Below are 24,533 nucleotides of genomic sequence, written 5' to 3' on the forward strand. Positions count from 1 at the left end.
CCCTTCCCAAATAACAGCTCTCAGATGGGGTTAGGCTGGGGCAGGACCCGCGGACCCCTCTCTGTGTCCCAGCCTGGGCGAGCGGCACCAGCCCAGGGAAAAGCCCCGGGAAAAGCCCCGGGAAAAGCCCCAGGGCTCAGGAGAGGCTGTGCTGGAGCTCCTGCGCTCTGCAAGGCTCAGCCTGGCTTTGTCCAGCCCGGATTGCTGCGGGCGATCCGTCCTTGGAGCTGGGGCACGGAGCAGCCCCGGCGGGGCTGAGCTCGCTTATCCCCGGCGTGCGATGACATCTAGTGGAGCTGCCTCGGGAGGAGCTCAGCCTGCCACGGCCCCTCCAGCGCTCCCAGGGCTGCGTTTTCCCCTCCGACCTCCTCTCCGAAGCGTGTGGGCAGGAGGCGAGAGGTGGCACCCTGTTTCTGAGTCACGGCTGGCCGCAGCACGGCTTCCCGGGAGCCAAAAAAAAATATCACCTTTTCCACAGCAGCGCCGAGTCCCCTCCAGCCCATGCTGCAGCTGTGCTTGGTCAATAGTTGGGACTATTTTATTAGGTGGAGTTCTTTACCTCAGGCTTCCCCTCCATCCCCAAAGCCCCCCCAAAAAAAGGGTTTCAGCGTGCCAAATGCTGCTGGTGCAAAGCCAGTGGCTGGCAGCAACAAACCACACTGAGCCACAGCCAGAGACATGCTGGATCCTCCTCTGAAGGCAAGGAAGGAAAAAAATAAACAAATATGGCAACTAGAAGATAAAAACCCATGTGGTGATGGGTAATGTGCAGCAGCAACTTCCCCAGGATCCTGTCCCTGCAGATGGTGCAGCATCCAACACGTTAATGGCAGCCTGGTCCTATTTTAAACACAGAAAAGTGCTGCAGCTTGATCCCACTTCATTCCTGTAGAGATATAATCATAGTCTTTAGGAGACGTAATCATAGTATTTATTTAAGAATTAAGTGTGTCTGAAAGTGGCCTAAATTCCCTGTGCAAGAGCTGAGTTGGTGCCTCAGCACCTGACTGCACTGCTGTGAGGAGCTGCTCCCTGTGTCCCTGGCCAGGAGCTGAGGGGGCTCCTTGCCTTGGGAATGAGGGGCTGTAGGAATGTCACCAGCCTCAAACACCTTGGTAAGCAAGGGGAGAGGCAGCTGAGGAGCACAGGGAAATGATCATCCAGAGAAATTCTGCGTTTTCTGATACATCTTTATTTAGAGTAAACAAGCAGAGGCAGCACAGCAGGAATCCAGCACGGATGAGGATAAAAAAAGCATAGTTTGAGGCATTTCTGTGAGAGGAGGGAAAGAAAAAAACACATAAAAACCTCACAAACAAACATCACTTTCCAAAGACAAGACAGAGCCTGAGGTGCCAATAGATCAGGTACCCCTGAGCTGCCTCAAGGTCCCATGGCAGTTACTGAGCAGCGAGGGAGATTCCTACTCCAATCCCCAAAAAAACTTCCTCTGCAGAGCAGCTTTGGGACCTGCTGCTGCCGTGCCTGAAGGAGAGGGGTGGGAGGAGGTTGGGACTGCCAGCAGCTCCCTTCCCATCCCATGGAAGGGGCTGGAGGAGCTCACGTGGAGGCAAAGTGTTTTAAATGCAGCCATGGCCAAACAGAGTCATTGTCCCACACTTGAAAACTGATTAAACACCAGAGCAAATCAAGAGGGGACAGAGACATCACCATCCCTGCTGAGGTGCTGCTGTGGGGTTGTTCCACAGCAGGTGCCAGGCACCAGTGTGGTCCAGAGATGTGGTCCCTGCTCCAGTCCCTCAAAACATCCACAGGACAGCAGTGACACTGAGCCTCTCTCTTGTTTCACTGGCTGAAGAGCAGTGAAATTCATCTTTAAAATCAAAATTCTTCTGTTGCACCTCAATGTACTAGAGAAGAGCTCACAGGTGTCTTCACAAGCAGTTAGTGCCTCTCTGTTCTGGCCTCTCCCTTCCCCTCCATAAAAAGACTGATTCTGACATTTCTCAAGCCTTAGTATGAGGAAGAAATATATAAATACATATAGATATAGATAGATAGATATAGATAAATTAGATACCTTTATTATATCAGTAAAAGCTGTGTAGTGTCCAGAAATACAGAGTGGGCAGCTGGCTGTTGGCAACACAGGAATTAAACAGCCAAAATACCCAGATAAAATAGATTTTAAAAGCAACACATGCTGTGAAAGCTTTGGCAGCTGCATCCTCCTGCAGGGAGGTTGGGCACTGGTTCAGTACCAAGCTCGGGGTGCCCAGGGCTGGGGCTGGGCCCTGTGTTCCCCAGTCAGGCACTGCTGGCTGCAGATGCTCAAGCACACTGCATCCATGCAGGAAAGCTCCATGGCCAGCAGCAGCTCCCCTGCCCTGGGACCACCAGCCCTGAGGTCTCTTTGGCAGGTTTCCATCGCTCCCCTTCCCTCTAGCCCCACCCCTGATCCTGTTACTTCTTGAAGAACTTCTTGTTGAGGAGGAAGATGAGCAGGTTGACATTGACCTTGGCCTTATCGAACATCTTCATGACTGCTACACCCTCATACTGCAGCTGCAGCAGGTCCTGTGGGAGAGGGGACTGCCACTGTGCCCAGCCAGGGAAGCCCTCCTGGGTGCCCAGCCAGGCACAGGGAGCTGGGACACAGCACAGTGGGAGCTGCACAGCTCAAGGCAGGGCTCCACACGGGCTCCAAGTCCCCACGAGAGCTGCAGGTGTGGGGACACCACCCGGCCCCCACATACCCAGCTGCCCCATCTCTCTGAGCCCCAGCAGCTGCAGGACAGGCTCCCCACCTGGTAGTGCAGCTGGAAGTGCTCCATGTCGATGCCCATGAACTTGGCTTTCACCTGGAACCTGCCTGATTCCTCGCAGGGGATGATGTCGAAAACCACATTCCTGAGTCTGAGAAGAGAGAGCCACTCACTACCAAAAGGGGCTTCACAGCTTTAACACAGCCAAGGACCAGGTCACCCACCCAGTGCACCACAGCAGCCAGACCCACAGCCCAAACCCCACTGCAAATCCCAACTTTCCTGCATTCTCCTACACAAAACAACTTGCCCCACATGGCAGGAGAACAGTGGCCCACATGCATCCTCCTCTTCAGTTGTTTTCCTCTACCTGCCCAAGTTCTCATAGAATCATGGAATATCCTGAGTCAGAAGGGACCCAGAAGGATCATCAAGTCCAACTCCTGGCCCTGCACTGAATAACCCCAAGCAGGAGCTCCTCCCTGGAGCAGAGTTACGCACTGGCTGGGTGGCAGGTCCTGGATCTCCAGCAGCACTCCCTTCTCCCACAGCTGGGCTGCTGTGTAGTGCAGAGATGGCAGCTTCTTGCTCTTCCCACTGCCCCTGCAAGAGAAGGGACCACATTCTGAGAGCTCATCTCCAGTCATCTGTGACCCCTTGGATTCCCAACATCTCCAGGACTCACAACAACCAGAGAGCAATGAAAGCAAATAACGTGTTTTTTTTAAAAAATTACTGATTTTTGGTAAGGAACCGCACTTGTTGCTGGCTGCCAAGTTGTCAAGGCAGGTCTTGATGTACTGGTTGTAATAATCAATTTGCTCCTCATAAAACAGAGTCTTGGCATCGAGGCCCTCCAGGGTGTGCCTCAGCTTCAGGAGCTCCCTGCGGCGCTGCTGCCGGTGGCGCCGCTGGTTCCGGATGTCCTGGAGGAAACAGCAGTGCCAGAAAACCAACACGTGTCACGAGGAGCTTCACCAGAGCAGGACCTCTGGGGGTTTGGGGTGATCCCCAGCTCACATCCCCCAGCACACCTTGGCCAGCTCATCAATGAGCTGCTGGTACTGGTTGGCAGAGTCCAGCAGCCCCAGGCTCTCCAAGCGCCGCAGGTTGCGGATGACCTTGCGCTTCTTCTCCTCCATGGAGAGCTGGCTGTTGGCAGCCAGGGAGGGGTGGCGCCTCAGCTGGGCAGAGGGCTGGGCATCCCGCAGAGCTCGCTGGCACACCAGGTGCTCATGGGCAGCTTCCTGGGGACGAGAAGGGAACACAGCTGGAATGGGATACAGAGATGGAGCAACCGAACTCTGTAGGATTCACGTTCTCTGAACCTGACAGAAGCGGAGAAAAGAATGATAAAAACAATTCTTATCTCATTTGCTGCACCTGTGTTGTGCCAAAGTGGAATGCAATATGGAGATTGTTTACCCAGAGTGATAGTGCTTTGTTTTCTTGACCAAACTCTGAAAACTGTGTCCTGATGGTCGGTCAGCAGACAGTCACAAGATTTTGTGCAGTTGAGTGTTGGTGCAGTTTCAGTTTAGATGTAGTGTAATATAGTCTAATATAGTATAATAAAGTAATTAATTAGCCTTCTGATACAATGGAGTCAGATGCGTCATTTCTCCCTGCCACGGGGGTCGCCTTGAATTTACTACAGAACTCCTTCACCACACTTTGATGTGGGTCCCTCCTGGCCCAGAACAGGTGACTTTTCTGAAACCAGAGTCCAGGCACTGCTGGACCACAAGAGCAGTGGCCAAACCTCTGAGACGAGCAGGGCAGCTTTTTGCTGAGAACTTTTTTGCCGTTTGCCCACAAGGATTTTCAGTTCATCCCTAGCAGCCTCACACACCTCACCTCATGCTCTGAGGCTGGTGTCCACAGGATTTCTGGGAGGGAATCTCCTGGTTGGCACTGGATCAAATCCACCAGCATCTGCTTGGTGCTAGAGACCAGAGGGAGATGTCAGGCATCTGCTCCAGACCATCACCCTCCACACAATATTCAGGTTTCTTGCCCACCCTGAGCATCCCAGCCCCCAGTACCCTTCCAACACCCCCAGAACCCTCCTGCTGCCCACAGAGCCCATCCTCACCTCAGCAGCAGGCTCCTCGTGTCACTCTCCTCGCTGCTGGCCACTGGCACCAGCTTGTTGGTGAGGGTGAGGGAGATCTCTGTTCTGCTGAGCTGGGAGAGCACCTGCTCAGCATCACTGTCTCCCAGGCTGGCAACACTCTCCCCTGTGAGGGCACAGAGAGCCCTGCTAGCTGTGTTGGGCTCTAGAGAGCTGGCTTCCCGTGCCCAAAGCAATCCAGCTCAAGCTTTGTGCAAGGAAAGTGTGGCCACGTCCACCCTGCTCCCATCGGCTCCCAGAATCCAACCTACCAACCAGGGACTGGACTGTAGGAAGCTCATCAAGATCCTCCAGGAGCTCGTGCAGGGGGTCACTGTGGTGTGCTGTGATGGAGTCCTGGTGCTCGAGCAGGAGCTGGACAGTGCAAGGGATGAATCAGTGGCAAAGGGGGATGCAAATGGAGAGTGAGGGAGAGCCACCCTTCACACCCAAGAGGGGATGGAGAAGATATGAGGTTTGCAAAAGGACAAACCTGCAGAATCTAGGTTATTTCCTTGCTTAGAAGAGAAAAAAAGGGTCAGGAAGAGGGAAGTTGTGCCGGGGTGGAATACAGAAGAATGGGAGGAAACTCAGCAGAAAGCCCAGGGGTTGGGAGCAGAGGAAACAGAGCTTGCCATGAGCTTTGTGCCCTGACCTTGTGCGTGTTGATGAGCTCCCCCACGGTGATGTAGATGACTGGTTTGGCCACTGCCACCATCTCTGAGTACTCATCCATGTCAAACCTCTCCTCAGGCTCAGGGACGCAGCAGGCAGCAGAGATGAACCTCCTGCAGGGAGGGACCCCTTTGGTCACCCCAAACCCCTGCCACGGGCTCCTAAGCCACCCTCCCACGCCATCACCATGCTGGGGCCCACCTGAACTTGCTGTGGGTGTGCTCCAGGTACTGGTTGAGCCCGCAGAGGTGGGCACTGTCCCCCTGGAAGGCCTTGCGGGCGGCGGCGTGCTGCAGCACCTTGGCGATGGAGCCCAGGCTGCGGCGCTGCTCGGGGCGCAGGGCCACCCCGGCAGACATGTCCACGATGTCAAAGCCATCAGGGGCCACCACTGCCGGGTTCATGAAGCGGTAGTAGAGCAGGTTCCCCACGATCTAGGACATGAGACAGGCTGGGGAGCAGTTGGGTTAGGGCCCAAGGAGGTGACACCTCAGCAGGGGAGGATGTTTCATCCTTGCTCTGCATGGGAGGACCCTCCTGGAAGAGATGGCAGTGCAGGGGAAGATCCCACTCTTGGCATTTCCTTAGTGGCTCAAGGAAAATGTTGACTTGGAGGTGTTTTTAAGTCGAGAGGACCTGACCTTTTGTGGCCCTTCATGTACAGACACAGCTGAACCTCACCAAACCGTGCAGGTGCCCCAGCCCCACGGTACCTTATCAACCTCCTCTGCTGGGGCCTTGGGGAATTTCTCAACCAAGGACATCCTCAGGATTTTGGCCATGTAGCGCATCCCATAGCTGAGGAGAGGTAGGGAGAGGACCATCAGCATGTGGGTCCACCCTGATGACCCAGTGCTATACCCATCATCCAAGAAGCAGCAAGCCCCCAGCCCTGGGGTGCTGGAGAAGCTCACAGGTAGGACTGGCAGCTACAGCACCCCACTGCTCCCTCTCCCACCCTGCTGCCAGCCCAGGCATCTCTGGAGGAGGCCTTCATCCTCTGAGATGACCACAAAGCTGGCATCCATCTCAATGTCAGCAGTAAACTGCCAAGGAATGAAGCAGAAAAACAAGCCAGCCCATGAGGCACTGCTGATATTTGGGGTTCCCCTTGCTGACAGTGCAGTAACTCAGTCCTGCAGCAGCAAAGGGGCCAGGAAGCTCCCCATAACCCAACCTCCTTTCTAAGGCCTTGCTGGAGACACCTTAGAGCCAAGAGCACTCCTGGAGTATGCACAGAAACCATGGGGATACTCACGGGATCTTGTCCACAGAGGAGGTGATGGCAGAGACAAACTTGTCTGTTACTGCCAGGAGATTGCGGATAGAAATGTCCAGCCTCCTCTGGACCTCGGGGTGGCTGAGAGCCTGCTCAGGGCTGACCTCATAGGGCAGCTTGCTGTGAAGGGAGCACAGGACCCCATCACCATCCCAATGCCCATCACCCTGTGGCCGAGCCAAGCCTTCTTACCCAGGGTCTGACCTTCTGTGCCCACTCTGTGACTCAGTCTGGTTGATCCACGCCTTGTAGATGTCCACGGGGTCCGTGTGGATGCTGAGGGTCTTGTCCTGCAGCACCTCCTGCACGGGGCCAGCCAGGATGTGCCGCAGGGCGTTCTGCCCACGCACGTTGCGGTAGAAGCTGACCACCAGGCGGATCACCGTGGCATTGCCCGTCAGGATGTCATGAACATGGTCCACCTTGGACCTGGGGACAGAGATGGGGCAGGTGGGACGAGGGGTTGGACCAGTGTTTGTGTGTTCTCCAAGCAGGAGGCAGCAGAGATAACAGCATCCAAGCTGATGCGGTTCAGCCTTTCCCTGGGCCCGTTCCCACCCCAGGACACCCACCTGATCTCCTCCTGCAGTGCCACTCTGAAGAGCTGCAGCAGCAGATAAGCCTCCCGCGGGTTGGAAGCGTAGTTGTAAAGCGTAAAGATCACCGACTCCATGAATTTGGTGGACTTGTTCTGGGGCATCTGGAAGATCAGCCTGGCCAAGTACACTGGCTGTGTCTGCAGGGAGGAGGGACACCAAGCTAGCCAGGGGTCAGGTCCTTGCACTGCCCCCCAAGCTGTGGGGACACAGCAGAGCCCCCCAGCCCCACCTGCAGCAGGTAGAAGAGGTGCTGATAGGCCTCCAGCTTCTGCCTCTTCTCCTTGCTGAGCGTCTTGAGCCCCTTCTGCTTGTCCACGGACATCATCTCTGAGAGCTGCTCCTTGTTCTTCTTGGTCAGCTTCTTGCAGTGGGACACCACCTCCTGTGGTGGGAGAGAAGCACAGGGGTCTGCCTAAGGCTCTGGCATTCTGACCAGTTTCTGGGAGAGCCAGAGGCACCCCAGTGCTCCCTGAGCCCTCCAAATGCTTAAGAAGTGAAGCACAGACAAATTCAAGCTGCAATGCCATGGAAGGCAGGACGGCATGAGGTAGCCAAGTCCTCCCCCTCTCTCTACCTGCAGTGTGATCCTGTTCTTGACCAGCAGCCCAATCTTGATGTCCATGAGGTCCAGGTCGCTCTCCAGCTGCCGGCTGGCACGGATCCTCTTCACCACCTCCTCCTGCAGTCGCAGCACCTCTGACTCCTCCCAGAAGTCGTGCTGGCTCTGCTCCAGCAGGTGGATGAAGCGCCGCACGATGCCCAGGGGTGGACTCTTGGTGTGGACTGCAGCAATGCACAGTAAAGCCATGAATAATTGCCCCCACTGCAGTGGCCACCCCCACTGCAGACCCTCAGACCCCCAGCATTCACTCAGACATCCCATCCTCCTCCCCAAAAAGCATCTTCTTGCAACGCACCAGACACGGGACAGCACACAGCCACACTGCAACAGCCTCCAGGAAGCTTTTGGGGGCAGAGGGGCAGCCCCAGGGCTGATGAGCAAGGACCACCAAGGCTCTGTCACTCCTGTCCTTGCCAAGGGGCCACCAGCAGCCTGCTCATAACTGCTTCCCCACTGTGCTGGGCCAGCAAGGGAAGAGGCAGAGTCCCCTTCCCAATTAGCCATCACACTTCAGAGCAGCAATGAGCAGGCACGCACTTACCCAGCATCCTGTAATCCCCACGGGCCTTGTTGGCTCGCACAAAAGCCTGGATTTTAATTACAGCTTTAATCTGCCAAGACAAACAAGGGAGTGGGAGATGTTTTTCCATAGTGTCCCTAACACTATGGGAGTGAAGGAGGGCTGGACAAGCACCTCGCTGCCTGGTCCCACTGCCAGGAATGTATTAAGGCCTGGGATGAGGGTCTCTACAATGCAGGAGAGATTTTGGGATTCTACCCTTCTCAGTGGTCACTACCCTCCACTCACCGTATATCAGAAGCTGCAGCAACTCCAGGGTGCAACTTCACTTCCCACAGCTGACACCCCCCTCCCCCTTTTCCCCCAAAATATTTCCATCCCCTCTTAATGGGCATCTTGAAGTCGTTGGTTTTTGATGGAACTGGAGTGGTTTTGCTCTCCTCACACTTTACAAAACCAGAGGGTTTGGCTTCCGGGCCCACCAGGTACCTTTCCTTCCTATCTGTCCCCCAGCCAGGATAAATCAGCTCTTCCAGCTGCACTGAGAGCACTCGGGGACAGGGATCCAACTGCTCCAGATCATCCCCCTACACCCCCACCAACACGGTCTCAGGAGCTGTTTGACTCCCATCCCATCACTTACATTCTGCCTGAAGTAGCGCAGCCTCTCCTGGTACTTCCTCCGTGCCTGCCACATCCTCACAGCTGCCTGGATCTGGGAGAGATGTTCAAATATTTGGATTCTGGAAGGACTTGCTTGGCCAAAGGGAATGGGTGGAGGTGAAAAAATCAAGAGGACTTCTAGGGGAGGTTTAGGTTGATATTAAGGAAAATGTCTTCATAGAAGGGGTGGTCAGGCATTGGCACAGGCTGCCCAGCAAAGTGGTGGGTTCACCATCCCAGGAGAGATTTAACACCCATAGGGATGTGGCACTTGAGGACATGGTTTGTGGTGGACTTGGCAGTGTTGAGGGAACAGATGGACTCAGTGATCTTCGAGGGCTTTTCCAGCCTCAGTGAGCCCATGGTAACACTACTATTCTATGCTTTTTCTCCCCTGTCCACTCACACACTGCCCTGGCCCAGCTGCCACAATCCCCCAGCTCCTCTGCACCAGGCAGGGGTACATGCCACCCTCGCAAGCTGAACAAGCAAGTGACAATGCCCAACATGGGAACAAAGACTGAAGAAAGAATCTTCCAAACCTTGATTGCAGCCTCTGTGTTGGATTTCAGGTAGTGCAGCCTGTCCAGGTAAGCTTTGCGCTGCCTGTACCCCCTCCAACAAGCCTGGGCACAAGAAGACACCTGAGTGAGGTCACTGTGGCTCCGTTGGTTTTTCAGGGAGCACACGAGGAAAGAGAATAACACAGCATGGGGAAAGAGGAAAGCAGCCACTGTGAGGGAAACAAGCCCCTCACTGCTCTCTGCAGCACCTCAGGGGTCCTGGCAGTAAAACCACAGAGCAGCAAGCGCTGGCCCTCCCTGGACCTGCCAGCAGGTGCTGCGAGCGGCTGCCCTCGGTCTGTGTCGCTGTGCCGAGAGGAGGGACGGGTGCTGGCTGTGTCACCTGGATCCTGACGGCAGCTGGCCTCTGCTCCCGCAGGACGTGCCGCCGTGCCGCGAGCTGCCGGCGGACGAGGAAGCCGCGGAGCCGCGCCTGCAGCCTCACCACCAAGGCCACCCTGGATGCCCACAGGCGCTCCCGCTCGCGGGCCAGCGTCGCTCGGGTGATGACCGACTGCAAGGACACGAGGCAGCACCAGCTCAGCCCCAGCCACGCCAGCGGTGCCCAGCCAGCCCACGCTGCCCGTACCTGGATCTCCTCCCGGCTCAGGTGCGTGGTGTTGAAGCTGCCGTGGCGTGGGCACTGCCAGCTGCCCTCCAAGGTCTGCAGGTTCAGGTAGTACTCGGCACCATCCAGCAGCCTGTGCCGGATCCAGGACGGCTTTGTGCTGCCTGCGTGCCGGGATGGATGGGAGCTTGCCACCATGATATTTTTATGAAAATCCTTTGCTAGGATTTTTCTCCTATTCTAGCTGAGAAGTCTCAGAAAAGAAATGTAAACAATAACTCTCTGATGGCTGAGGAATGTGGTCTGGAGGTTGTTTACCAACAGGTGCATCTTGGATTGGTCCAGGTGGATTGCTTCTATTTAATGACCAACCATGGTCCAGCTGTGTCAACTCTCTGAGCAGTCACAGGTTTTTATTATTCATTCCGTTCCTTTCTTTTCTAGCTTTTTGATGGATCCTTTCTCTCTATTCTTTTTAGTATAGTTTTAGTATAGCATTTTAATATAACATAATATCATAATATAATAAATCAGCCTTCTGAAACATGGAGTCAAGATTCTCATCACATCCCTCGTCCTGGGGACCCTCGAACACAACCACAGGAGCTGCTGGAGAGTGCTGCTCCCCCTGAACACCCTGGCCAGAGGTGCACCCCAGGCTCCCAGGGTGGGGGAGGTTTTGCCCCCCCAGGGTTTTACCTGCTGGTCTCTTGGTGGCCATCAGAGCTGCCAGCTGCTCCTGGTAGGCGTCAGCACAGGCATTCACCACCCCACACAGGGCCACGTCAGGGTTGCACAGCACCCTCAGTGTCTGTGATGCCTTCCCTTCCTTGATGGCCTGGTTGATGGCAGCTATGCCCAGAGCCACTGCGGGAGCAGAGGGGCTCACATCAGCCCCTTCTTGTTCCCTGACCTCCAGCAACACCCACGTGGGGAGAGCACTCACTCCTCCTGGCTGCCACGGTGTCCTGGTTGGCCTGGCAGACCCCTTCCTGGATTTCTTCCCAGCAAAGAGCAGCTCCGCTGTCCTCCGTGGCCTGTGAGATGGGGGAGATGGGCTCTAGTGAGCTGGGCAGCCCCCTTTGAGCACCTGCTGCATTGCTAGGGTGGGGAGGGGGAATACTTCACATTCTTGTGACCAAGGCAGGGTACCCTGCATCCAGGGGGGATACCATGCTGCAAAGGAGGCTCTCAACAGCTGACGACCCCCACCCCACCTGGACTTTGTGCCTCCGTGCCCGGGACAGGACACGGTGGTAGTGCGGGGCGCAGGGAGGGGCGATGTCGGGCAGGGCATCTCCAGGCAGCAGCAGCAGCGCCGCCAGCGTCTCCTCAGGGTCCTCCTGCAGCAGCGCCTCGTGGAGCAGCCGGAGCGCACGGACTCCTGCGGGGAGGGAAGGGAGGACATACCTTTCAACCCCCCCAGTCTCCAGGGGAGTCACAGCCTAGGGTGGTGTGAGATTCTCCGGTGTCTTATTGGGGCTGGAATCCCAGTGCAACCTCCCTCCCAGGATATCTGCGACCCCCTGCATGCCCAAAGCTCGTGCGGGCACTCACGGTCGTTTTCATTCTGCACTGATGAATTGGTGTTGTTGATGCTGTCCTGAATGTCATTCCAGCTCAGGAACTCGGCTCCTGCTTTCCTCAACTGGCCTTTCAGCTGCAACAAGTCATCAAAGTACCTGCAGGAGAAACACAAGGCTGAAGCATTCCAAGCAGGGCTCAGTGCATTCCAAGGAGGGTTTGGTGCATTCTGAGCAGGAGGGCACCTGCCAGAGCCAGCTGCCCAGCTCTTCAGAGGGGAGAGGCAAGGCACAGGACAGGGAGGCTGCTGGAACAAGCCCACAAAAAGCCCAGGCCCCCTACCAGAGGGGTAGAGATTTTCCATGAGATTTCTTCATACCAACCCCTAACACAGAATCCAACTCACCGCTGTGCATTTGCATCCTCAGCTCCTGAGAGGCCCAGGGCAGGGCTGACCAGGCTGCTCCAGAACCTGCTGGGGTTCCTGGCATCCAGGGCTTGGTTAACCACTGCCACAGCTGAGAGCATCTCCACAGCCACAAACAACTCCTCCTGTGCCAACTCGCCCTGCGCAGGGCAGGCAGAGACAATGAACCCCCATAACCTCCTCCTCCAGGCCCAGCTTCCCCGGGGGAGCAGCAGCAAAGGAAGCACCCCAGTCCCAGCAGAGGGACCACCCCACCCACTGTCAAGGGCACCCATGGCCCATCCCTGGGGTCTCTCACCCGTGGGTGCTGGCTCTGCAGCAGGGCCAGCTGGTGCTGGTACAGGGGGGCAGCAGGGGCATGCACATCAGGCAGCTGGGCTGCAGGGTCCATCAGAGCTTCCAAGGTTTTGGCTGGCACCCCTTGGCGGACAGCAGCGTTGATCCGGCTGACAGCCTGCAGCACTGAGGGACAGACAGGGGGCTGGCACAGGGGGCCTACAAGAGGTGGCTGTGCCCTGTCTCAGGACTAGGCTGCCAGCAGGCCCACCAGCTCCTGGGATGCACTGGGCAGCAGAACCTGCAATAAAAGTTCACCCAGGCACTCACTGGCTCGCTCCTTCTCGTCCCTCCGGTTCGCTGTGAGGATCCCTGCCTGCAGCTCCTCCTGCTCCAGCAGCTCCAGGTAGCCCAGTTCCTGCAACAGGCAGAGAGGGGTGTCAGCTCTCACAGCTCACCCCGCTTGTGCTGACAGAGCAGCCATGCTCAGACCCCTGGCAGAAAGCTGGGGACTCCCAGCCCACAGGACCTCCCTCTTCCTGGGGACCATGGGCTGCTCCCCAGCACCAGCACCAGCACCCCAGGCTCCTGCCAGCCCCTACCAGTGCCTTCTCCTCCCGGTCCGTGCTGAGCTGCTCCAAGTAGAGCTCGAGGTTGTCACGCTGGATGCAGCGCAGGGCCAGGCTGGGGTTCTGCAGTGCACAGTGCAGTGCCAGCACATCCTGTCTCTCCAGGGCATTGTCCACCTCTTCCAGAGCCCCACGCACTACAAGAGGCCAGTTCACCCCAGAGGTGAGCAGGTAAATCATCCCACAGCTCCAGGGAGGAAAGGCAGCTATGGCTAAAGCCTGCATACCCATCACTTTAATTTCTCCTTGGAAATGCACACCCAGCCCTTCTTCCCATTAGGTCTGAGGCTGGCCAGAGCAGCTTCTTTCTGCTCTGCCCACCACTCTCCCCATGCCCAGGGCTACCATGGTGCCACCATGAGCCCTGGAGAACCCCCAGAGGGAAGGCCCAGCTTTGCTCACCATTCACTTTGTTGATGTTCCCTTGGATTTCAGCCTGGGTCAGACACCAGTCGTAGACGTCCTCTCCTTCGGGGATCACCTGTGGGTACTGGACAGGGACTCCCCAGCTTGAGCTTTCTGCCCAAGCCCACCCCACCATGCACAGTGGGGTCCCCTGCAGATGCCTGGGCTCATTTCTGGGTGAACTAGCCCCCAGAGAGGAATCATCTCCCCATCTTCTGCTCAGCACAAGGGCTCCCAGGCCATATTTCAGCCAGCAAGCCCTGTAGGTCTCTGGCCAAGGGACCCCCTCCACCTGCCCATCAGCAAAGGGGCTGCTCCTCTCCCAGCCACCCCAGAGCACCCTGTGGTGCATTGCTCACCCTGTTTCTAGCATTGCTGCCCTTCTCCAGCTTGGCCTGGTGCAGCACCTCCTGGTAGGCACCTGCCAGCTCCTGGCGCAGTCCCACCAGCACGGCGTGGGGGTTCTGCAGGGTCTCCATCGTCTGCGCCACCACGCCCCGCTCCACCGCCTTGTTGATGGCCAGCACCGCAGCGTGGACTGGGGGTGAGGCAGGGAGGGGGTGAGATGGGACATGGAGGGGCAGGATAGACCATCTACTGTATCTCTGCATGCAGTGGGACAAGACATTCCACAGGCAGGAACCCGCCCTGTTCAGAAGGCCAGCTGCAGTTCCCAGCACCTGGGAGGTCTCACAGCAAGCCCAGGGAATGCAGAACCCAGGCTGCTGCTGCCTAGCAATGGCTGCGCCAGCACCTGCAGCCTTGTGCTGGGCTGAAAAAGAACAACCAGGTGCCTCCCACTGCATCCCAGGCCACCATCACCTCCCAGGAGCACCCTCTCCCAGCTTGCTGGCTCCAAATTTGGCATTCAGCAGCTGAGCCAAGATCCTGCTAAGGGCTGACACCCAGCCCTGCTCCCCACCAGGCACCCATCACCTGCTGCTTCATCCACTGAGAGCTCGTTGGCCAAAATGCCTCCAATCTTGCTGAAGGCAGGCAGCTGCAGCCCATACTTCTCCAGCTCCCGCTTCATGTTGTTGATCTCCTCCTCTGGAGCAGAGCAGAGGCAGCACTGCTCAGCACCAGCCCCATAGCCCAGTATTGGAGCAGGGGCAGCCAGCAGAGCTCCCACTCCCCTGCCACACCAAGAGGGGTGCAAAAAACCCCCACACTGGGGTGAGCATCCCTGAGGCAGCTTTGGCAAAATGCATCCAAGACTTTCACTCTGCACACTCCTCATGCCACGGGACCCCAGAGCATCGGTGGCAAACCCCCCTTGGCAAGTCCAGCCCAGGTCTCGCTGCACATACCTGTGAAGTTCACTTTCCCATACAAGTCCTGGATCGGAGGAGCCAGCCCCAGCTTGAAGAGGTAGAAGCTGAAATACAAACCCACATGGTGACATCACCTGCTTCTCCCTCCTGACGCTTCTGTGTCACCCGAGGCTGATGGGTGACACCACCAAAGGGCTCATGAGCATGAACACATTCCATGAGAGCTGGGACAGGGCACCCACCTGAGTGCATGGATGCAGTAGACCACCCGGGGCATGTTCTTCTTGTCGTAGATGTCAGTGGTCTCTGGGTGGAAGATCTGCCACCAAGACAGAGACACATCAGGGGCAATGGCATTGAGACGGTCCCTAGGGTCGCTGGTGTCAAAGAGGGGGGGGCAAAGACAAAGCCCCCCTGCCATACCAGCACCCCAGTACTGCCACAAGGCAAAGGCCAGTGTGTCCCTTGGCTGGGGAAAGCAGAGAGGAGGTGTTACCGAGGGAAGCCCCACGTGGCTCATGGCATCACGCCAGTAGTTGATGTTGTCCGTGTGCCGAAAGTGAAGCCCAGCTGTCTGGAAGAGAGGAGCTGAGGTCAGGCTGAACCCCACTTTCTCCCATCCCTGGGGTCCCCCTTGCCCCCAGAGCAACCCAGCCAAGGCAGGAGGTCAAAGACAGAGGCAATGCCTGTGATCCCCAGCTCAGGGACCCCACTGCAGCCACCTGCTACAGAACAGTCCCTCAGTGACTGCTGTCACCAAGTCCCTCCTCACTCTGCACTCACCAGCAAGGGAAGGTTTGGGGGCTACACCCTAAAGGGTATTACAGCTTCCCTCTGGTGCCACAGCCTTACCTTGTACCGTGTCTGTTCAGGGTCGTAGATCTTCTTCAGGGGGACAATGGCAGGGGCAAAGCAGTGGCCCAGCTTGGCCAGGAGAACCCCATTGCGCAGGGTCTCCTCCAGCTCCGTGGGCGGCGGCAGCCCCTCACCCAGACAGGCCTCCATCCAGCTGGCAGGGCAGGGACAGAGCATGTCACAGACCCCCAGAGAAAAGCATCCAAAGGACATCTCCCCCCCCACCCCCAGCCCCATTCCAATAAATCCTCCCTGGCAGGGGAGCTCAGCCCTCAGGCATTGCTGCTGGGTGGTTTTCAGTTTGGGTGCAGGGCTGAGTGTCCCCCCACAAAAAACACAACCCCCCAGCCAGCTTTGAGGAGCCATAAAGCCACAGCAGCATTCTGCAGCACTATAGCCACTCCCCACCCACTTCCCCTGTCCCTCCCCTTAACACCCCTTTTCCCCTCAAATCTGAGCTCGAGGATCTCCCCAAGTGCAGCCCCACCGCTTGGCTTCCTCCAGGTGACACAGGTACTGGTAGGCAACGTTCTGCCTCCTCTGTTCGTCCATCTCGTCGGCAGTCGGGCGCTCACCTGGGCAGAAAGGGGGCCTCCCGTCAGAGCCCCCTGCTCAGGGAGGTTTTTTGAAGCCCCCCATGGCCACTGAAACTAAGATTTGGGAAAGGGAGCCAGGCTTTGGGTGCAGTAGCCTCCCACAGCCCTCGTGGGAGTGGCACCAACGTCATGCCACCAGCCCAGCCCTTCTGGCAGCAAGAGGAAAGTTTCCAATTTCCCTTTTTTCCAAATAACGGCCATCAGAGCTGGCACTGGAGTGGGGAAGGGCACAGATCAAGCATCCGGGGAGGAGGTGGGGAACACAGCCACAGGTTTGGGGTCCTTTTACACTGCTGCTCGTGCTGGAGGCACACAGCACACCTCCCAGCAAACCATTCCTCAAAATATGTCTTCCCCAGTTTGTCCCCATGGGATTGGCACCTTGCCACCACCATCCCTCTACCCACATGCAGACTGCCTGCTCCCCCTCCACCCCCTGCATCCCTAAATCTGACCGCTCCCCCATCCCTCTGCACACCCAGAGTCCCTGTCCTGCTGTGCACCCCACACCTGTCCCCACAGGCCCTTGCCTTACCTGTCCCCTCACACCCCCTGTCCCCCCAGCCTTACCTGTCCCCTCACACCCCCTGTCCCCCCAGCGTTACCTGTCCTCCCCCAGCTCGCTGCACCCCAGACTTGTCCCCCTCCCGGCCCGCTGCACCCCGGAGATTCCTGCTCCCTTCACCCTTCTGCCCCCCAGCCGTGCCCACAGCCCCCGGTGCCGGTGCCGGTCACTCACAGCGCCCCGGCCCCGCTCCCTCCATGGCCGCGGTGGCTCCGGTGGCTCCGCCCGCGGTTTGAATCTCCCGCCGCCCACGTGGCTCCGCGCGGGGGCTGCCGGGCGGGACACGGCACCGCGGGACCGAGAGGGGGGACACAGGGACCCCCGGGCACCGTGGAGTGGCGGCACTGGGACCCCGGCACCCCGGCACAGAGGGGCGGGACACAGGGACCCCCGGGCACCGGGGAGTGGCGGCACTGGGACCCCGGGACAGAGGGGCGGGACACAGGGACCCCAGGGCACCGGGGAGTGGCGGCACTGGGACCCCGGGACCGCGGGGCGTCGGGGCACAGGGGCACCGGGACAGCGGGACCCCGGAGCATCGGTGCACCGCGGAGCGGCAGCACTGGGACCGCGGGACACCGGGACACTGAGGGGGGAGAGCGTGGGACACACACTGGGAAGCTCAGGGATCACCGGCGGTGTGGGAAGTGACACACACCGAGAGAGCGAGGGGAGCCTCGGTTGCAGGGGGGTCTTGGAGTGCAGTGGCAGGCGAGGACCAGAGGACTCCACCGGTCGTGTCAAGGGCTCAGCGCTGTGCCAGACCAAGGACGTGCCACCCGGCCCTGTACCCTCGCTGCTCTGAGCCCATCCATCAGCCTGCTCCAAAGCATGAACCTGCCCCCCATGGAACAAGCCCCCAGCACCTGCCACGAACTGTTGAGATAATTGTGCCATCCATTACACGGCTGTCCTGTCCAGCACACAGTTTTCCCATCCATCCATCGCTCACGGGGCTCACACTGGCACTGCTGCAGTGAGTTGCCATGGCACTACACACCACCCTGGTGACAAGGATGAAACCGGAGCCAGCGGGGCCATTGTGGGACGTGCTTTCCCAGGAGCAGGCCTGGCTTTGTCCCAGCCTGTGCCACCGCCTGCCACGCTCCCGTCTCTCAGAACCCGGCCGTCCATCACCAGGGGCTGTGACCTGCTCCAGGCACCTTTCCAGGCAGCCCAAGCTCGGCGGCGCCTCAGACATCCTCCATCCCCGCAGCAGAGAGCCGTGCCTGCAGCGGCAGGGATGCCTTGTCTCTCTGCTCCCTGCTCTCAGCACCCTTTGCACCTGAAGAGCAAACAGTAAGTGCGTGCAACTCCTTATTCTGCCTCCCAAAAAGGCACCCCAGCAACATCCCACTCCATGCTGTGGTGTCCCTCCTCCTCCCCCAGTGACCTCTTTCCTCTCTCGTGGCCACCAAGGCTTGTGGGGTCCTCCACGGAAAGGCCTTTTTCCTTCCTGAAACTTAATAGCAAGCAGGCTACAAGACATCCCTAATTTCCTTAAGTAATATAAAATAATGCTGCTTGTTTGAAGTGTTCACTGCCTGGACCATGCTGGCTTGGCTGGCTGAGCACCTCTGTCTCTTGCAGGCAGGCTGCTGCCCCTGCCCATGGATTTGGAAGAGGCTGCTGACCTGGGAGTGCAGCCCACTGCCCCTACACACCCTACAGCCCCCTCTGCCCCTACACCCCCCACTGCCCCCACTGCCCCCACACATCCCACTGCCACCTCTTCTCCCACTGCCCCCACACACCCCACAGCCCCCTCTGCCCCCACCATCACCATCACCCCCGCAGCCCCCACGAGCTGCAAGAAGAGGCAGAAGAAGAAGAAGGCTGAGGCCAGGGCAGCTGCTCAGGAGGGAGGGGATGAGGCGGCAGGGCGGGTGGGTGCGATCGAGGGCCTCACACGAGCCGGACACCGGGCACTGGCCCTGGGCGCCGGGCAGGAGGCAGTGGGGTGCTTCAGGAAGGCCCTGCTCCTCTGCAGGGACACAGTGAGCCCCCAGCTCCACAGGGCTTGTGCCTTCAACCTGGGGGCTGCCTACGTGGAGACTGGGAAGCCCAAGAAGGGCTTTGAGTTCCTCCTCCAGTCCCAGCCCTCAGAGGCGGAGAGCGGGGACCACTCGGGCAGCCTTTACTTCAGCGTCGGGGCGGCTCACGAAGGGCTCCAGGATTTTCCAAAGGCTCTGGAGTGTTTTGAGAAAGCCTCCGGCCACGGCAGCGCTGCTGAGGCTGGCAGCCGAGCGGGGACCTGTGTGCAGATGGGCTGCTGCTACCTGGGCATGCGGGAGCCGGCGCGGGCCGCGCGGTGCTTCCTGGATGCAGCACAGGCCTACGCGGCGGCGGAGAGCCCCGGGGCCGCGGCCGTGGCTCTGAGCAGGGCGAGCGGCTCCATGCTGCAGAGCCGGCGGTTCCGGGCGGCAGAGATCGCCGGGGTGCTCGCCCGGTGCCGCTCACTCTGCGAGGCCATCCCCGACCTGGCCCTGCGAGGTAACGCTGCGCAGCGCCCTCCACTCTCAGGGCCCCGCGGAGCAGCTCCCACGCCTGCTTTTCCTCTCTGTCCCCAGGGAAACTCTACAACGACATCGGCCTCAGCTACTCGCAGCTCCACATCTTCTCCCTGGCTGCCGAGAGCTTCGAGCAGGCCCTGGGGCTGTGCGCTGGGGAGCTGGACCGGCAGCAGGAGGCTGCGCTGCTGCAGAACCTGGGCGCTGCCCTCAACGCCCTGCGCAGCTTCGGCCCCGCGCTGGGCTGGCACCGGCGTGCGGCCGCGCTGCACGGTACTCGCACCGCTGTCTCTGCCTCTTGGCTTGGCCAGGTGTGCCAGCTCGGCATGGAGCCCTGTGTTCCCACTTCCAGGCGCTCTGGGGAACCGCAGGGCTCAGGGGCAGAGCTTTGGGAACCTGGCGTACGCCTGCAGCCAGCTCGGGAAGCACGGGGCTGCCGCGGAGAGCTACCTGCACGCCCTGCAAGCCTTCCGGGACTCGGGTGAGGGGAGGCACGGACACCCCGGCAGCACCCTGCAGCCAGGCGGACTCAGCTGGGTCATGCTGCCTGCCGGGGATCTCGGCTGAGCAGTGCAGGGACCAACGCAGCCCTTTGCCTCCCAGGGGACTTGCAGGGGCAGTGGCAAGCGTGTGAGGGGCTGGGTGCAGCGTGCTTCCACCTGGGAGACCCCCAGAAAGCCATCGGGCACTATCAGGAGGCCCTGATTTTGCTTTCCCGCTGTCAGGTAAGGCATGATGGGGCATCCCCAGGGCCGGACCCTCCTGTGCATCGTGAGGCACTGTCCTCAGCCCTGGGGCACACCCACTTTAACCCATCACACATATAGGGTTCTCTCCACCCCAGGACAGCCCCAGAGCTGCCCACAAACGGGTCGTGCACAAGCTCACAGATGCCATCCAGCACCGACTCCACCTCGGCCACCTGTCCTACCAGGAGGGCTGGGCACCCAGCCCAGCCCTGGTGAGCATCTCCCAGGGCATGGCACACTCTGGAGGGCTGGGAACTGGGACTCCAGTAGGGGTTGTGGCAAGAGGTGCCTGAGTTTGCTGGGCAGATTAACACGTTAATCCCATCAGGAGCCCAGCCAGCTGCGGTTTTGCTCCACAGTGCCCCGTGCCAGTAGGACACGGCTCCAGGGGAGCAAGGTGTGAGTAAGAAAGCTGCCATCCTCTCTCTCCTTCCTCTGGAATGTGTTACCAGATGAAACAGGAAACAAGCCTTCCTTCTCTCCATGTCCTCCAGGGAGAAAGCCCAGGCTGAGGACGAGCTGTACTGGCGTACCCCAGGAGCACATCCCAGGTATTCAGGTGAGAGGCTGCAAACTAAATGTGGGGTTGAGCCATCCACTCAACTCCTGATGGAGCTGAGTCTTTGGCACAGCCTGTGTTCTTGCCTGTTTGTCCTTCCTTCCTGGAGGTACAAGAGTGGCCCTGACTGGTGGTCTCACGCGGGAGCCTTGCAACCCAAGTGGCCTCCTGGGCACCTCTGGGGAGGATGACCATGGTCCCAGCTCAGCTCCAGGGTATCACAGTGAGCCCCAGGCTAACAGGTGGGTGGGAAAGGGGGAGACATCTCAGTACAGCCTCTGGCACCCAAATACCTCCGCAGCACAAGGGACCTCTCCTGTTTAATGGTGAAAATCCAGAGATTTTTAAAGATACATAATTCTGGGAGTGCGTTTGGGGTCATTCCAGCTGGATCCTAGGGAGGGTTCAATCACAATGTGACAGGGGAGCTGTCCAGAACCCCCACACAAGGTTCACTTGTCTCTCAGCATGAGGACCACCAGCCCCCTGCCCCCAGCCAAGCTGCCCCATGCTGGCCTCCAGCTCCGTAAGTACCACAGACAACCAGAACATCGCTTCTCCAGTGAGCCCAGGCCTGAGGGGCTCACACTGCATCCCACAGGGCACCAAAACCACCAAACCCTCCATCCAAGGGCTCCAGAGAGGTAGGTGATGGCTTGGGGGAGTGGGCAAGGGAGGTTTGGGCTCTGCAGTGTCCTCTCAGGGGAGGGTTCACGAGTGGAGACCCCAGCAGGGCTGTTTCTTGGAATGGACACAACCCCAAGCCAAAAGTCACAGGGACTGGGGATTTAGGTGCCTCATAGCCAACACCAAAACCGTGCCCCATGGATGGGGCAGCAGATCTAAGGGTGGTTTCCAGGACCCTCGTATGAACCTCCTGCCCACTCCTGCCTTCCAATGCTTAAAGGGGCTCCAACAGAGCTGGAGAGGGACTTTGGACAAGGGCCTGAAGGGACAAGAAAAGGGGGAACAGCTTCCCACTGCCAGAGGGCAGGGTTAGATAGGATATTGGGAAGGAATTCTTGGCGGTGAGGGTAGGGAGGCCCTGGCATGAGTTGCCCAGAGCAGCTGTGGCTGCCCCATCCCTAGAAATGTCCAAGGCCAGGTTGGACAGAGCTTGGAGCACCCTGGGGCAGTGGAAGGTGTCCCTGCCCATGGCAGGGTGTGGGATGACATGGCCTTTAAGATCCCTTCCCACCCAAACCAGTCTGTGACTCCGTGATTTGATTATTCCATTTTGCATCCTGCCGGACACCCTCACTCCCCGTGATGCCTCCGCGACCTTGCAGCCTTGACGATGACCCCACTGCCGCTGCTGCGGGCTGCTGGTCCCGCCGGGGACCCCGCACGGGCACCAGGACTCTGTCCCTCGTCTGCAGCCTCGTGTGAGCAGGAGGACACCGGGGAAACGCCGCTTCTGGGGGGAGGAAGGGGACGGGGGCAGGCCGTGGAGCCAACACGGTTTTGACCCAGCTCCGTTTCTGCCATCCTTTGTATGTCTGGGTCCCGGGGAGGAAATGGAAGGGGCTGGAGGGACCGCGGAGTGCCGGCAGAGCCTGCAGGAACCGCGGAGTGCCGGCGGGGGCTGAGGGAGCGCCGGCGGGGGCTAAGGGAGCGCCGGAGTGCCGGCACAGCACCGCGGCCTCTGCGCGGCTCCTCCCCGGCCTGGCCGGGCCGTGAAGGGCGCTCCGCCCCGGGGCGGCCCCGCGCCTGCTCCGTGGAGCTCCGGGGCCGTACCGGGCTGTGGCGGCTGGGGCTGGGGCCGGGAGCGGTGCCGGTGCCTTCCCCGCCGCGCCATGCACGTCCCCAGCGCGGGGGCCGGCCCGACCGGGCTCCGCTTCCTCGGGTAGGGACGGAGGGAGGCGGGAGAGCAGGCGGGCGGTCCGCAGGGGCGGAGGGGGCACCGGGACGGGGTACGGGCGGGCTGAGGGGTGCGGAGGGGTCGGGCAGGACACCGGGATGGGTGCTGATGTACACGGGGGCTCAGCTCTGTGTGTCCCCCCCACCCGGCTCATGCAAAGTCGAGGGGATCACAGCCCCCAGGCTGGGCCTGGCCGCGTTTTGGGGTAGCCAGGGGTGCCGTCTCCCACTCTAGGCAGGAGGAGGCCCAGGCTATCGACCAGGAGCTCTTCACTGAGTACAAGTTCAGCGTGGATCAGCTGATGGAGCTGGCGGGGCTGAGCTGTGCCACTGCCATTGCCAAGGTGGGGGTCCTGGGGGGCAGAAGGGGTCCTGGCATTGTGGGCTGAGCTGTGCACTGCCAGGGTGGGTGCCCAGGAGGTGGGTGGAGGTCATGGGGGAGAGTTCCAGCACTACAGGCTGAGTTCTGTCCCCCATCGACAAGCTGGGGGTCCTAGCATTGTGTACCAAGCTGTGCTACCACCAAGGTGGGCACCAGGAAGGCAGATGGTGATCCTGGGGATCATCCCGGTCCCATGGGCATGCCAGTCCCAAGTTGGGGGTCTTGTGAATCCTGGCCCCATGGTGTGGGCCCACTCCCCCATCATAACGCTGTGCCTCTTGCCCCCCATAGGCCTACCCACCCAGCTCCTTCACCACGAGCCAGCCCGCTGTGCTGGTGGTCTGCGGGCCAGGGAACAACGGCGGTGATGGGCTGGTCTGCGCCCGGCACCTGAAGATGTTTGTGAGTCTTGCACAGGCAGCCACAGGGTCCCTGTGAGGGTGCTGGTCCCTGTGCACCCCTGTACCTGTGGGCTCCAGGGTCCCACTCCTCTGGCTGCTGCTGGTGCCAGAGTGGGATTAGTTCAGGCTCCTTCTGCTCTTGCAGGGCTACCAGCCAACCGTGTATTACCCCAAGCGCCCCAGCAAGCCCCTCTTTGAAGGTTTGACCACCCAGTGCAATAAGATGGATATTCCCTTCCTCCCCGAGTTCCCAGCTGAGGTGAGGAGCAGCCCCCAGCTTGGCATCACCTTCCCCTGGAGCTTGGCCGGGACTGCCCTTCACCTGCCACCATCCCCGCCGCAGGCTGCGTTCATTGACGAGCTCTATGGCCTGGTGGTGGATGCCATTTTCGGCTTCAGCTTCACGGGAGCAGTGCGGGAGCCCTTTGGCAGCATCCTCAGCACTCTGGAGCGCGTCACGGTGCCCATCGCCAGCATCGACATCCCCTCAGGTGAGTTGTGGCTGCACCTGCCGGAGGAAGGTGCCCGGCCAGGGTGGTCCCAGCTCCAGCCTGGCCATGGCTCGTTGCAGGCTGGGATGTGGAGAAGGGGAAGGCAGACGGCCTCCAGCCCGACATGCTCATCTCCCTGACGGCGCCCAAGAAGGCAGCGATGCATTTCACCGGCCGCTACCACTTTCTTGGGGGCAGGTTTGTGCCCCCTGCGCTCCAGGAGAAATACGCTCTGAACCTGCCAGCTTACCCCGGCACAGACTGCGTCCTGCAGCTCACCTAGAGCTGGGGCCAGAGGGGCTGGGGGGCCAGGCCTGGCTTCAGCACTGCACACCAGGGCCAAATTCTGCCCAAGCCTCTGCTAGGAGGGTGCTCAGCACCTCACTGGGCTTCGGTGTGTGCCTGCAGGGTAGAAAGGCCCAGCAGGTGGGAGTGGTGAGGGGCTGCAGGGGAGCTCTCTTTGGGGCTGCTGCCTAATCCAAGTGCTCAGGTGTAAAGGTGAGCTGGGGTTCTGCCACTCACGGCACCACTCACACTTTGGGATAATCTGATCACAATAAAGATTTATTCATGCCCTTGAAAAAATAGTTCAGTACTCTGCAGGGTGTGTCCTTGTGTTCTTCTGTGACACGCCCATGGCAAACGGGTCTCTGCCCCAGGGCCTGGTGGGGGAACCAGGGTCACTCCTGAAGGTTCAGGTGG

The 24,533-nt window shown here is 59.3% G+C and overlaps 3 protein-coding genes across 3 annotated transcripts; 2 read left to right on the forward strand and 1 right to left on the reverse strand.

The window, feature by feature from the left end:
• Window positions 1-2,424: 2,424 nt before the first annotated feature.
• Window positions 2,425-16,310, reverse strand: IQGAP3 (IQ motif containing GTPase activating protein 3). The gene is made up of 37 exons (XM_041397293.1): window positions 16,206-16,310; window positions 15,716-15,872; window positions 15,360-15,437; window positions 15,106-15,182; window positions 14,900-14,967; window positions 14,526-14,639; window positions 13,949-14,127; window positions 13,587-13,674; window positions 13,158-13,321; window positions 12,886-12,973; window positions 12,578-12,741; window positions 12,259-12,419; window positions 11,886-12,010; window positions 11,546-11,712; window positions 11,275-11,365; window positions 11,028-11,195; window positions 10,350-10,492; window positions 10,104-10,274; window positions 9,740-9,823; window positions 9,178-9,249; window positions 8,556-8,625; window positions 7,967-8,175; window positions 7,622-7,774; window positions 7,366-7,529; window positions 6,998-7,222; window positions 6,773-6,913; window positions 6,228-6,312; window positions 5,716-5,948; window positions 5,495-5,627; window positions 5,112-5,214; window positions 4,822-4,966; window positions 4,584-4,671; window positions 3,761-3,973; window positions 3,486-3,652; window positions 3,228-3,329; window positions 2,769-2,877; window positions 2,425-2,538 (listed from the first exon to the last, which is right to left on the reverse strand). The coding sequence occupies exons 1-37, from the start codon at window positions 16,268-16,270 to the stop codon at window positions 2,425-2,427; spliced, it is 4,878 nt and encodes a 1,625-aa protein (XP_041253227.1). The 5' UTR covers window positions 16,271-16,310.
• A 2,335-nt stretch (window positions 16,311-18,645) lies between these two features.
• TTC24 (tetratricopeptide repeat domain 24) lies at window positions 18,646-22,107 on the forward strand (the record flags this gene model as incomplete). The annotated part of the gene is made up of 10 exons (XM_041397289.1): window positions 18,646-19,372; window positions 19,450-19,662; window positions 19,742-19,870; window positions 19,993-20,114; window positions 20,234-20,350; window positions 20,467-20,537; window positions 20,633-20,697; window positions 20,807-20,939; window positions 21,165-21,341; window positions 21,987-22,107. Coding segments are annotated over 10 exons (1,854 nt in total), but the record flags the coding sequence as incomplete, so codon positions are not given.
• Window positions 22,108-22,651: 544 nt separating this feature from the next.
• On the forward strand, window positions 22,652-24,418 carry NAXE (NAD(P)HX epimerase). The gene is given in 6 exon segments (XM_041397361.1): window positions 22,652-22,729; window positions 22,731-22,901; window positions 23,231-23,341; window positions 23,486-23,599; window positions 23,684-23,831; window positions 23,912-24,418. Coding segments are annotated over 6 exon segments (810 nt in total). The 5' UTR covers window positions 22,652-22,666; the 3' UTR covers window positions 24,115-24,418.
• Window positions 24,419-24,533: the final 115 nt, after the last annotated feature.

This window comes from Onychostruthus taczanowskii, unplaced genomic scaffold (assembly GCF_017590055.1).
Source record: "Onychostruthus taczanowskii isolate IOZ18803 unplaced genomic scaffold, ASM1759005v1 scaffold138, whole genome shotgun sequence".
NCBI lineage: Eukaryota > Metazoa > Chordata > Aves > Passeriformes > Passeridae > Onychostruthus > Onychostruthus taczanowskii.

Coding starts and splice junctions, on each gene's coding strand:
- IQGAP3 (XM_041397293.1), bottom strand. CDS start 16,270: ATGGACGAACAGAGGAGGCAGAACGTTGCCTACCAGTACCTGTGTCAC. Junction 10,275..10,349: donor TGAGCCGGGAGGAGATCCAG/GTACGGGCAGCG, acceptor GTGTCCTTGCAG/TCGGTCATCACCCGAGCGAC. Junction 8,626..9,177: donor TGCGCTACTTCAGGCAGAAT/GTAAGTGATGGG, acceptor TTGTCTTGGCAG/ATTAAAGCTGTAATTAAAAT.